Source organism: Acartia tonsa, chromosome 8, assembly GCF_053477335.1.
Source record: "Acartia tonsa isolate MP-2025a chromosome 8, ASM5347733v1, whole genome shotgun sequence".
Taxonomy (NCBI): domain Eukaryota; kingdom Metazoa; phylum Arthropoda; class Copepoda; order Calanoida; family Acartiidae; genus Acartia; species Acartia tonsa.
Window position 1 is genome coordinate 18,194,298 of NC_137267.1, and position 13,934 is coordinate 18,208,231.

At 40.5% G+C, this 13,934-nt stretch overlaps 1 protein-coding gene across 2 annotated transcripts in view; it reads right to left on the minus strand.

The window, feature by feature from the left end:
- Positions 1-8,831: 8,831 nt before the first annotated feature.
- Positions 8,832-13,934, minus strand: part of LOC145326155 (band 7 protein AGAP004871-like) — a 38,153-nt gene continuing 33,050 nt past the window's right edge. The window contains exons 9-13 of one of the 2 annotated variants that reach the window (XM_080169301.1): positions 13,369-13,503; positions 12,520-12,606; positions 11,345-11,446; positions 10,766-10,850; positions 8,832-9,948 (exon numbers count right to left, since the gene is read on the minus strand). In XM_080169301.1, coding sequence (XP_080025427.1) covers positions 9,860-9,948; positions 10,766-10,850; positions 11,345-11,446; positions 12,520-12,606; positions 13,369-13,503 — 498 coding nt within the window. In that variant the 3' untranslated portion in view covers positions 8,832-9,859. Of the gene's footprint in view, positions 9,949-10,765; positions 10,851-11,344; positions 11,447-12,519; positions 12,607-12,656; positions 12,744-13,368; positions 13,504-13,934 lie in introns of both variants that reach the window. The other variant, XM_080169302.1, reaches the window with a different exon arrangement.

Below are 13,934 nucleotides of genomic sequence, written 5' to 3' on the forward strand. Positions count from 1 at the left end.
TCCCTCCTTACAAGCCATTATAGTCTAGGGGAGAAGCGACAAGTTCCTATTTGATTGAATGATATGTTGCCAGCTAATTATAATTTGTTAAGAGAGACGAGACAGACAAAATTAGGGTGTGCTATCACATCCTCGTCAGAGTTTTGCAAAACTAAGGTGGGTGGATACATACACCCCTCTAGAATTCCATCCTCCTTTCCAAGGGTTTAAACCCCTTTGATACACCCCCTAATACAGCCATTAAGAGGGGTGAAACAAATTTGTGTTTACGCCACTTATCCGTGTTTTTTTCAAATTATGAAAGTAAAGTATACTTTTCCTTTTAGTGCTTATCATAATGAATCACCCTTTCTTGCAATTCGTTTGTTATTGCAAGTGTCTTTTGAAATTATGAGACACCCTATAGATAAGCCAATTTACGAAGGTGATGGCGCACCCAGAATTAAATACTAAATCAGTTAGTTAGTGGGTAAGGGCATAGTAAGCATTTGAAAGTGGGTTAATAAGTTTATACCCCTCCTATTATGATATTAAGCTCTTTTGTCTTTCTGTCAGTGTATAACATTGGGTAACCATCATGTGTTTTTTCGCTATACCATTATTGCACACATTTTAAACCCTTTTGGTTTTTTTAACCTTACCATTTAATATTATATTCTAATGTAACTAAATAACCAAAATAACAATTTCCTTCTTTTTTTTATCTATGAATATTATGTCGTATTAGTGCTGCGCTTCCAATGGAACCAATTATACTTGTTAAAACCCAGCTACACATTCTTGAATTGATTTATTTCTAATAGCTGCGCTGCTAATGGGCATAATCGTTTTCGTGACAAGGACCAAACTGCATAAATTTTGTGTCACTTTTGATTCCTGTGACGTCATATAATGAGGAAGATGAGAGGAGAAGTGGGAAAGAAAACCCCTAAAAAAGAGATGGAGAATATGACGTCAAAAGTGGTGCAAAAGTTATGCAGTTTGGTCTTTGTCGTTTTCTTTTAAAGGAGTAATAGAAATTAGGAATGTTTACTTTTATTTTATTCTTTTTTCATTGATAATAAAATTCATTAATACATAATAATCTTAATAATCTGTTCCATTTGATTTTACTATGAAATAAACAAAAACTAAGCACTTTGAAGGTTTTAGGTATATAGAAAGATAGATAATAGATATCTACCTTTTTATATAACTTTATCAAGTAATCATTTTGGCTGTATGAAATTTCTGAACGAGTAGATTGGATATAGTCAAATTTTCACTTTCTTTGTAAAATCATTTTTTTTTACCATTTTTCTAGTTAAATGGGTTTTAATTTTATGGAATAAAAATTATCAAATACTTACACTATTAGTTTATAACAGAAATTTATTTATTTCCATTATTTAAGCAGTTTTAAGCTTTCTTAATTTCCTATCTTTGACTATAATCTTAGCTTTACAAAAAGCCTGTATACGTTTTCATTATATACACCATAGTTTTAAAAAAATCATTAATGCTGTATTTGAGTTTTTTAATAGAAAATCACTTTGAATAAATGTAATGTTTAACTATTTACAAAATTTCACTATTATTTCAAAGTTTGTCTTTCTTTTTGAAATATTTTTGTTAACTGAAACTTAGAACAATAGTTATTTATATCATCACTCTAAACTTTATAAAAAATCTTTTATTGATTTTAATGAAAAGGTTGATTTTAATGAATTATTAGGCTTTTAGATAAGTTGAATATTTAAGTAGAAAACTAAATTTTAGAGAGAGAGTTTTTAATGAAACTAAAACCTTAAATCTAGCACCTAGAAATTTAGATTTGGATACAAACAATTGATCATATAGTTAAATACTAAGCAATAATAGATTGCAAACAATTTAAGTTTTAGATTAGAAGGTCCCATTATGTATATTTTCCTCAATTTGTTATTTTTATACAAGATTTAATGGGACAGCCTAATACTAATCACAATAACAAAATGTATTAATGTGGTATGCGGCAGCTCTGGACCATGCAGAAACCAAGACATTATAGTGATGCTACGCACCTAGCTAAATCCTGTTGTTCTACAATTATAAAGCCACCTGAAAATATGTCAGATAACGGTACTGGTTTCATCCCTCAGTTGTCCTGCAAATGGAGGGAGGGGGTGTTACCCCTCCCTCTCCCATCTTAAGCACCGGAACCTTCCCCTTCAACCACCAAGTTATCAGCACCACCTCAACCCTGAGGATAAAGGATCTAAACCTGCCCTCACCTGATAGGATCACCCCCACACAGACTGTTGTTGTCACAAGTAATCATCAAACCTTCCCTCTTTAGTACCCAGACCTACCACTCAACCCCTCTATGCTTATCTACCTATTGTGCTGCTCCATGGGCTATCCTGCCTGCCCCAGACAGGGATAGCCATCTACCTAACCATTGCAATTACCTATGTTTTACTGTATGATTTATCTTTAACTATCTTTATTCCTAATCCATATGTATTTATATTATGGTTAACTGTATTCTTAATTCCCCCCACCCTTTCCAGGGATGGGGACTCATGATTGCCCAAACTGACTATTGTATATGTATTACAATGCTTTTATGTTATGATTATTTATTCCTATCCATTGTAGTTAATGTTTGTTGTATATAGCTTTAGTATATCTTAACCCTTCAATAAAGTGACAACTGAAAATAGATGTTGATCATTATCTAGTGAAAGCTAGAGAAGCGTAGCTTCTCTATAGTAAGGTGTCCACGTCTGTCACACTGCCGTAATCTAATTGAACTCCGGTGTCTGCCATTTATCCTCGGCGGATACCACAACTTTGGTGACAGCTGTGTGAGATTACGGCGAACCACAAGTGTAGAGCAGACGCGCATCTGAGGCTAAGGTACTCCCAGCAGTGAATCTGGCAAAACTGACGCAAGCAACCTGAATTACCCACCCTGGACAGCAAAGTTTAACTCTGCATCCGGCAGTTGTGGAAGCGAGACAGCGAAATTTGATGAATAACCGCGAGCAGCGCTGATATCTAACGGAGAATTGAGCGCCAAAAGGGCTGAAACAGGCCTGCGGACCGGCTGAAACAAGCCAAATAAGTGTAAACGGCTGAAAATAGGCCAATTTTACTGCAAGAGATAGCAGGATCCGAACCAGTGGCGCTAGCAGGACGGGACATTCCCTGCCGCCATCAGCTGGATTTGGATAAGCGGCGCTAGCAGGACGGGAAATTCCCTGCCGCCGATAGGCTGAAACACGCCACATAGCTGCAAGCGGCGCTAGCAGGACGGGACATTCCCTGCCGCCGATAGGCTGAAACATGCCACATAGCTGCAAGCTGCGAGCTAACATACGAGTGTAGTGCACCAGAACAGAGAAAAACTACGTCAACCCCGAGTATCCTGAGAGGCTACAATGCAGCCACCCATCTAGAAAACAGATATTATATCACATTTTCAGGGATTACCACCCTAGTGTGATGGCCAAACAATAGATTTATGAGCAAAGCTTGGCAAACAAATTGTTGTGTTGTGATAAATCTAAGAATAGAACAGGCTTGGATTATTGTGTATTGTGATAACAGCTAAAAATAGAACAGAGTTGGTAAACAAATCTGTTATGCAATTGTGATAAGGACAGAAATAGAAGCTAGATGTAACATAATAAAGACCCTGATATACAATCAAAACAATCTCAAGCCCACATCACAACAACAACAATACACCCCTTATTCCAAGGGAAGGGGAGGGGCCCCTCTCCATTGAAGGCAAATACAATCAGGGTGATATAATAGATAAACCTAGGATTAAGAAGAAAAGGCCCTATTACACCAGCACACAGTTACCCCCCTCCCTCACAGGGGGAACGGACGGAGTTACCCCCGTCCCCTCACGCGCTTCCCCCTTCCTACCCACACTAGACTAAGTCCGTCTGTAGTGTGGGGCTAGCGATCGGACACACAGAGCGCCATTCACGGATAGCGCAACAGAGTGCGGAAAATATCATAAATCCAACGGACGAAGCGGACCAATGAGAGAGCGAGTTGAGGGGTGAGAGCGCGTTTTCCCCGTGTGCGCGGATTTGACGGCGCGGACGCGCGTTACAAGGACAGGAGATTCCACGCACACACACACACACACACACCCACACAGGAGAGGGGCCATTCTATAGCATACATCATAGATATTTTTTTAGGAGAAAAACTTGCAAGCTCCTCCCTCCCTGTCTACAGTGTGATAAGGAAAACTAAACCAGTTCCTTAAACCCGCTCAGACCCTCAACATCTTCCTAGCCTGCCAACCCTACTTCAAAGATGAATGGTTAGTGAAGCAAATATATGTATATATAAATACCCAAGTGATAAATAAGGTTGTTTTTTTTGTACCATGGGTACAAGTAAGTGAATACTAACCTCACCAAACAACACTGGAAACTGATATGGTAACTGAACGAAAGTACGCCCACCCTGTGGACATAGCCTGACTTGCTGCCCCACACTGGGCAGTGGTGGTGTGTACCTGGACCATCGACCTTCATAGTTGTGAACTATATACAGAGGAAGCGTGATTTTTTTGGAGCAAGGAGGAAAAGCTAGCTAGCTCTGGGGATATTCCTATACACGTATATATATATATATGGGCGTGTAGCCATGTATATATATAGATAGCCTACCTATCCATATATCTACTAGCGGATACGCTCCTAGAGACATCTGGGGATACCTAACATATTCCCTGTTACCTTTAAGCTAAGATCCGCTGGTTACCACAGAAATCAAGAGCTATACTGGAAAGGAGAACAACTCAGGCTCAACAGTTAAACAAGACGCTGGCACAAACAGACCAACCCCCTGCTACTTATCATGGGGGCGCGCCAGCCACAGAAACTCTTGAGCCAGGAGGACCGAGCCTACGGCTACGTGGACTACCACCCTAATTACACAGCTATAGTATTTATACTAGGGGTGAGCCGGCTCGAACCTCCTTGCGGTGCGGCTACTCTACTCTGCTCCTATATCTACAAGATACTGCTCCTGTTATTACTTTGGCCTACTGTGTTGAGTACAGTGAACATCAAACACATGCCAGGTCACAGACCCCTGGTCCCTGAGATGCCCTTGTCTGGAAGGATGACTGAATGTCCGCTGCACAGCTCCTGTTCAGTTGGTGCTCAACGTACGAGAAATAGCAATACTGGACTGGGGATTGCTGAACCTGTAGGTGTCCCCCTGGGGGTGTTGAACGATGCAACTGAGCCTAATGAGAAGGTGACAAGCTTCAGAAACTTAGTGGCCAGCCCCAAGATGGACACTATTACCAGAACTGAGACTCCAAAGGGGCCCAGCCCTAGGGCCAGTACCACCTGTTTCTGGGGTGGAAAGGTCCTCCCTGGCACTGGCCTCCCCAATCTGGAGGATGGGGAGCTGTCCCAGGGGAATAGGCCCTTCACCCAGATGCCCGACGCGTACCTGGGGGTGGGGGAGCCGCCACCCAAGCCCCCCTGGGAGCCCCCAGGCATGGAACGACTGGGGACCGGCCTAAGGATGGGGACTGGTGACCTGCCGCAGTGGAAGACTTTACCCAGCACGGAGGGAGCAGGGTTGACCCGCAGCAGTGAGGCTGTCCCCCCACACTCCAAGACCAGATGCCGCTACTTTGTTGAACCACTGCACATGTCCCAGCCAAGTTCCTCCATGCTGCTGAAGATGGAGGCCCACCAGGATGCAGAGCTCAAACTAGGGGAGTCAATAAGAAGGCCACCACCTGCCAAAACCAGAACCACCGCAGGGGCTCCCCACCAGCAGCTGACGGAGCCTGGCAGGGACGCAATACCAGCTGGCAACTCTGGCCCAACTCAGGTGGCTACCAACAGTCTGCCGACAGTCCGGAATACAGTCCAGGCTACCATCAGTATGGCATCTTCTGGGCCTTGCTGGTCCACCAGTGGGTACCTGTCCACACACTGGCCACAGGTACCCCCCCAGAGCTCATAGCCCCCTTTCCGACTGGCACCATCAACGGCCTTTGCTACCAACTACCTGGCATACCCATAGGGAGGATCCCTCATGTGGAGAAGCACCTGCAGAAGCTAAGGCCGAGGCTGGCCTCGCCACCCAGGGGAGGAGAGCCGCTGTTGGATGGAAGGAACCTGTGTGTATGGGGAGGAGGCTGAATGTAACCAAGGGGCCACCACAAGCAGCCCAGCACCGCCTGACCCCTAGTAGGGGAGACCCTGTTTGTCAGCTGGTGCCCCAACTGGAGGAGGAGAGACCTGGCAGGTTGATACACCCTGGGGAAGCCGGCCTGATGGGACCCAGCTGGACGAAGGGGCGCTGCCGCTTCAACGGCCACACAGCCGCCAAGTGTAGAACCGGTTGGGACCAAGCAATGAAGAAACACCAGGCCGCCCAACAACCTGCATGCAACCAGTCTGCCACCCAGGTCCACCTGGAGGGAGATGCCCAGCCGTCACCCCAATTAGCTGCCGCCGCTGGGGCCGCGGCTACCCAGGAGTCTGTGTCTCAGATTGGGACCATAGTGGCCAGGATCAACGTGCTGGGAGGAGCGGCTGAACCCAACCGGGTTGGCCTGGACCTCAGCCTCAATCACAGGGGACCGGTGTCCGTAACCCCTGTCGCCCCCAGCAAGAGCCGAGGGGCGCTACCCAGCGAGTCTGAGTCGATGTATGGGACGCCAACCGGCGTCGCCACCTGGAAGGAACGAGAGGTGCTTCCCTGCACCACCAAGCTGATGTCTGGGGCGACAACCGTCGCCGCCACCTGTGAAGACTGGGGGGTGCTATCCAGCGCCCCACGCTGGTGCCTGGGGCGACAACCGTCGCCGCCACCGAGAGACCTGGACCCCTGTGAAGACTGGGGGGTGCTATCCAGCGCCCCCACACTGGTGCCTGGGGCGACAACCGTCGCCGCCACCGAGATACCTGGACCCCGGAATGAGCCCGCAGCCCCAGAGGAAGGGGTGACACCCGTCACCCCCAGTCAGCCAGAGCCCCCAGCCAGCAGGGAGGGTCCAGCTGTCCCTCACCCTCAACTGCATCCAGCTGTCTACCTCCCTCAACCAAGCCAAGGTAATTGTATTGCACTGGTGTACCAGGAAGTTTGGGCTGGGCCAAACTTGCCTGCGCCCCCTGCATCTGCCCCAGGAGCCAGGATATCAGCCATTACCAGCCAAACTGAAGAAGCTTTGACCGCTGCCTGGGGAGTAACACCACTAGATGTGCCAAGTGCCGAGCCTACCCATAGAAGTAGAGGATCCCCAACAATTATGTCTACCCAAGATGGAGACAATGTGCCTGGACCCCTTCAGGCTAGGGGAGGAAATCCGGAGCCTTGTGCCTCCAGTCTACCAGCAGCAGTGGCCGTGGATGGGCCTGTCTCCCAGCCAACTAGAGCGGAGCCACCCTTGCAGATCCAAGACAGCCTCCGGCATAAAGGATGGACTGTTACCTTTCCCTACCCCGCAGGTCGGACTGCCATGCACCACCCTGCCAATGTCCAGAATGAGCCTGAAGGAGGCAACGCTCCTACAGTATGGCAACCACCACCTGCCCGCGTTGACAGAGACCCTGGAAGCCGAATGAACCTGACCAGCCCCGAGGGCGAAGAAACTGCGCCTGCATCCAGTAGCCAGCCTGCCAGCAGCAAGGTGACCAACACGATGGAGACCACCAGCCCAGTGGAGAAACCTGAAGAGGTGTATACCAGGCGGCTGTTGGTCCAAGCCCCCTCATGTGCTGTGCCACTCCTGGAGGTTGCCAGGGTGGCCTCAGAGGTACACATCCAACGGCCAGAATATCCAACAGGACCAGCTATTCCAGCAGATATAGCCGATTCCGTTAGACCTGGGGAGGGCTGGAGTCCACCACCATCCAGCAACTGGTATCCTGGCGGACCCATTCCACAAGGACAACAAACTGAAGGCCGCAACCACTGTCGGAAGTCTGGCGGTGCAGACAACCCCTCCAGCCTTCCGAGGGGAGAGTTGTGGTATGCGGCAGCTCTGGACCATGCAGAAACCAAGACATTATAGTGATGCTACGCACCTAGCTAAATCCTGTTGTTCTACAATTATAAAGCCACCTGAAAATATGTCAGATAACGGTACTGGTTTCATCCCTCAGTTGTCCTGCAAATGGAGGGAGGGGGTGTTACCCCTCCCTCTCCCATCTTAAGCACCGGAACCTTCCCCTTCAACCACCAAGTTATCAGCACCACCTCAACCCTGAGGATAAAGGATCTAAACCTGCCCTCACCTGATAGGATCACCCCCACACAGACTGTTGTTGTCACAAGTAATCATCAAACCTTCCCTCTTTAGTACCCAGACCTACCACTCAACCCCTCTATGCTTATCTACCTATTGTGCTGCTCCATGGGCTATCCTGCCTGCCCCAGACAGGGATAGCCATCTACCTAACCATTGCAATTACCTATGTTTTACTGTATGATTTATCTTTAACTATCTTTATTCCTAATCCATATGTATTTATATTATGGTTAACTGTATTCTTAATTCCCCCCACCCTTTCCAGGGATGGGGACTCATGATTGCCCAAACTGACTATTGTATATGTATTACAATGCTTTTATGTTATGATTATTTATTCCTATCCATTGTAGTTAATGTTTGTTGTATATAGCTTTAGTATATCTTAACCCTTCAATAAAGTGACAACTGAAAATAGATGTTGATCATTATCTAGTGAAAGCTAGAGAAGCGTAGCTTCTCTATAGTAAGGTGTCCACGTCTGTCACACTGCCGTAATCTAATTGAACTCCGGTGTCTGCCATTTATCCTCGGCGGATACCACATTAACACAAACATAACTTTTTGGATGGTTATTTTAGTGGTTTTGGTCTTAATATTTTAAATCATAAATGCTCTTTGAATTAGAAATTAATATTCTTTTTTAGACCATTGATTCCGTAATTTAATATTAAATTAAATTAAATTACTCTATTTTATAAAAATAAATAAGTTGCTCAGAATTGGTTTTGTGGTTGATGGTAAAATTTAAAACTTGTTTTTATAATTTTAGTTAAACTAAAAACAGTTAAATTAACAAATAAAAAAATGACCAAAGTTAATGTAAAAATTTTAAGTACCCTACAATTTTAATCTTATTTAAAGATTGATAAAAAAAGGGACTAACATTTTTATTTTTAATATTGAGCAAAACAGACTATAACTAATATATTTTAAAACAAGTAAAAAATATGAAGGCTGTTTTTTGGGCATATTTATTTTAGGAAAAGAATTTATTCTTACGAGTCTTCGTCCACTGTGACTTAAAAAAAGATAAAGAAATTACATGTTTTTATATAGGCCATGCTTTGTGGGTATGGGGTTGTTTTAAAATTTTGAAATTAAGAGCACCCTTCATAATTTAAACTTGTTTTTCTTCCCAACTATTGGCTTCTCAAGTGTTTGAGTGGTCTTTGTATGTTTTAACAATTTGAAATCATCAGAATTCATCTACCTTACTTTTTTTCAACTTTTGCATTTAAATATGTTGCATTTTTAAAACGAAAAATGTATTTTTTATACTTTCTTACTTACAATTGATTTGCTTCACTATTGGGTTTTTATTAACAGTCATAGACAGAATTTTTATCTAAGGATATTTTTTTCTACCTCTAATGTAGTTTTAGAAAGAGAAAGATGATTTTAAGAGGTAAATTTTAAAATTTGAATAAGAAAGATGATTTTTATTCTCTAAATAAAATTCTGTCTATGTAAGAATGTTTTTGTTGATCTGGTTCCTGTTTTACAAAACTTTTTGATGCTTATTGCAAACAATATTAAGTTAAAATTTCATCTAGAACATTATTGGTTTTGCCTTTATCTCGCTTATTCCATTGCCATATTACTGCCTAGAATTCCACCACCGTTTGTCTGACCGTGTATGCTTGCCATGGGTACATGGGGAGCTACGCCACCTATAACACAAATTATTCTTGTTAAATTTTAGAAAAATTGTAAAAAAAAATCTTCTAAATTTTTAAGAAAAATCTCTGAAAGAAATAAAGATGAAAAAGGGACAATTGATAAAGTCGAGTGTGGAAAATATTATTTTTTTCTATTGATATTTATAAACTAAATGAAAAAGTTAGAAAAAAGTTTGAAATTACTAAAGCTACATATAATCAAACGCTATACTTAGGTCTGACAAGCGCTAATAGAACATTTCTTAGAGAATATGTCCAAAGACCTCGGCTGAATTTTTCGTTAGGTCTAGAATTAAAAAAATGCAATGAGGAACAAAAAGGAGAAGTAAAATAAGGATATAAATTTATAGGATTTAAAAAATATAATTCTCGTATTTTTTACTATGTATATTTGAAGACAAAAAATTGTTTAAAAAATCAAAATAGTGAACGGGACAGACACAAATTTTAAATCGTAAGATTTTAAAAATTGTAAAGACTTGAACCCCGTTAACTTTGCTGTTCATTTTTTTTAATGTTTCAAAATCTACTTATTTTCTACGATCTATTCATTCAAATTTTATGTCTGTTCAGGGAAGGAGGGTATAAGACTAATATTTTCTTGACCCCAAATTTTTATTAATACAATATCTCATTCGTAAGTTTACTAACATTGGAGAATTTTTAATTATCTTGATTAGGTTGTTCTAACTAGCAGTGTTAATTAACCATTTAAATCTACAGAAGATATGTAAATTCATTGTATGTTTACATCAATTTATGACCAATTGTACTCTTATCAAAAATTTTATAAAATATGCGTGCATACCTGTCAGTTGGCTGTTAGGGCTGGCAGCAGCCACTGGGATACCCATCTGGACAGGTACTGGAACCTGCGCTGTCTGCATTGGGGCCTGGATATATAGAATGTTTAGAGCGTAGCAACTAAATTATTTGGTTAAGGTTAAGGTTAATGCTCAACAGAAAAAAAACTTTGCATGTCCATCCAATTATATAAAGTAGTAAGCTTTTTTGTCTGCTACGATGGATCTCGCTAACCACCGAACCGATATGGTTCTCCTTTACATTAGAGCTTATTAGTAGGTCCTGAGTTGGTTTTCGGCTATTTTATTTTAATAGAAAAAAAACTTTGTATGGTTTTAAGTCATTTTGTGCCACTCACCATTATTTCGAATAGAGCCCCTAGATGACAAGGGCGCAACCGCTAGTGCTTAAAAGGGGACAGCGGAAAGTGTCATATATGTGATGTCATAAAAATAGTCTATTTTCCATCTCTTTTTAGGGGTTTTCCTTCCCACTTCTTCTCTCATACTTCCTTTTTAGACGTATTTTTATGACGTCACACATAAAACTTTTCGCTGTCCCCTTAATAATTCCAATAACTTACCCTTGGCTGCATGAGATGAGACATAATATCAATTGGAACAGGGAAGATAATTGTACTATTGTTTTCTGCTGATATACTGTTTAGTGTTTGCAGGTACCTCAACTAAAAAAAGAAACAGTTGTTATAGAGTAGCTTTTTATATATATTCATAAATTAAATAGAAATATTTTGTTTACAGTATAATATCCAAACCTAATTTAAAATGGATTAGGACCAATACAGCAATTAAAAAGCTTAATCATAAATAATGTTCAATTGATTTTTTCATTGGTATTTTGAATTATTTATATATTCAAATTTTCTTTCAAAATAGTTATTTTTCATTCCTGTAATATTGAACTTTTTCTTTATAATATCAATATAGTTGTTTGTACATTCTTGATTTTTATTGTTCTTTGTTACTTATGGATGTTGTCATACTTGTTTTACATTTATTTTAGTTCTGTACTCTTATCTTATTTAGCAAATGCATTTTTACTTTATAGGAATTTGATATTTACAATTAGTTTCATTTTAAATATCCAAGTTTTATTGTCTCTTTAATATAAATTGTAATTTGACGTTAAAAGTCCCAAAACTGGCAAATCTGCGTTTTCTCTTACAATATTTACAGTATTATTAAAGCGTACAAAAAGCATTAATTTTTTACTTCATCCTTTATTTAGAGTTTAAATTTTAGACCTTATACCTATTTAATACAATAAATTATCAAAATAAACATACAAACCTCTATTTTGATGAAATCTTATAAAATAATCTTAAAATCAGAAGAAAAAAACATTTATCAGACGTGCAGGTGGTTTTTTTTATATTTTCCGTAGTTTTAAATAGTTTTAAAGTTATTTTTCTTTCAGAAAAAAAAACTCAAAGACATTTCAACTTTTTAATCAGGACCAAATTCTTAAAGAAAACTATTTAGACTAGTCTAATAGGGTTGCCTTAACTTCAAAAAAGAATTTTTTTTTATAGAATTTGGCCCTCTGAAACCAATTTTGCAAGTTCTAAAAGCTTTATATTCCCTCATCTTATATATTCTGTCTTGCGGATTATTTGTGCTGTAGCGTGCCTTGTGTTACCCCTTTCCTTTTATAATACCCCCTAATTCCTTCCCCCAGTTATGGAATTTAATTTGCTTTCCCTTTTGACCCGTGTGAAAATGTAATTAAAAAGTCCACCTGCAACGCTGCTGGACTATCTATGATGACCTCTGCCGCGTGTCTCAATGCTCTGCTAGCTTTATGCTCACCTTCGGCAGCAATAACCTGAACAGAACCGGAATTTAGACTGCTGAAACAAGGCGGGAAAGACCAACCTGTAGGGCTGCCGGACAGTCGGTGATGACCTCAGCAGCGTGCCTCAGGGCGCGGCTGGCCTTATGCTCTCCCTCGGCTGCGATAACCTAAACAAAACTGGTTTTGGCATACTAAAAGGGGGATGTACTGTATTTCACAAGTAAGTTGTTGTGTAAAAACTAGAAGCCTTCAATTTTTGAGAAATACTAAACTACTTAAAATAAAGTATCAAAAGCATTAATTTAGCTATTTTTAACAAAATGATTTCTTCACAATTATTTTTTTCAATTCTCCATTTCAATGGTTAAACTGGTCTCTCGTTCCTTAAGATAATTTATTATAAATAATTTTGTATGTTATTTTGATCATATTATTGACTAGATTTTCTGCTTCCTGAAAATATCTGAAGAATATAAATGTATGATTTTTAAAAGGGATATAAGTATAGGCCAATGGATCCAAATTTGATTATGGTGATTATCCTGAGGAGGATTCTAGAAGGATGACTATTAAATATGATACAGAAGCTTTTTTATAGTGCCTATAAAACATGACGTCATAATGGCAAACCATTGGTCATTGAAATGTATACTGGCCTGCCATGGGTAATTTAGTTTGAGTATTAGCCTATCGCTGGTCATTTGTATTGTAACTTAAAAGATAGATAGATTGATAAACACCTCAGTATTTTTACTATAAGGCATGACGAATGGCTATGAAGGAAAAACTTACCTTAGCTCTGGCCTCTCTGGCGGCCTCGGCCTCAGCAGCCATAGCTCTCTGCAGCTGTTCTGGCACCCTCACATCTTTGACCTCAACTCTTTCTACCTGCACTCCCCAGGGATCTGTAGCCTCGTCTAGGGTCGACTAAAATTAGATACAAATTGATTTCTTATTTACGCACTTGAATACTATGATTACTAGTAAGGGAAAAGACATTGTACTGTAAATTATAAAGGTCCCCAAAGTTTTTAAACTAAAATGTTAATAGGGTTGAACAAACTATAAGTGTCCAAATTCTTCCACCAATAGCTAAATAGTCTACAGAAGATAAAATTTTGTGTATAAAAATTTGGGAGGTACATCAATTTATTGGAAACAGTCTGTCGAATTAAATTTCAATGTTTAATATTGATTTTATTGTGCTCATTGATGACATAACATCAGATAATTGACTATCATATTTATATTTCATTGATTAATAGTGGTAATCGCTGACATGTTATCTACATAAATCTATTTCTAGCCTAAGATACTTTAAGTTCAATAGAGACATTCTAGTATCGTTATAAGTGAAA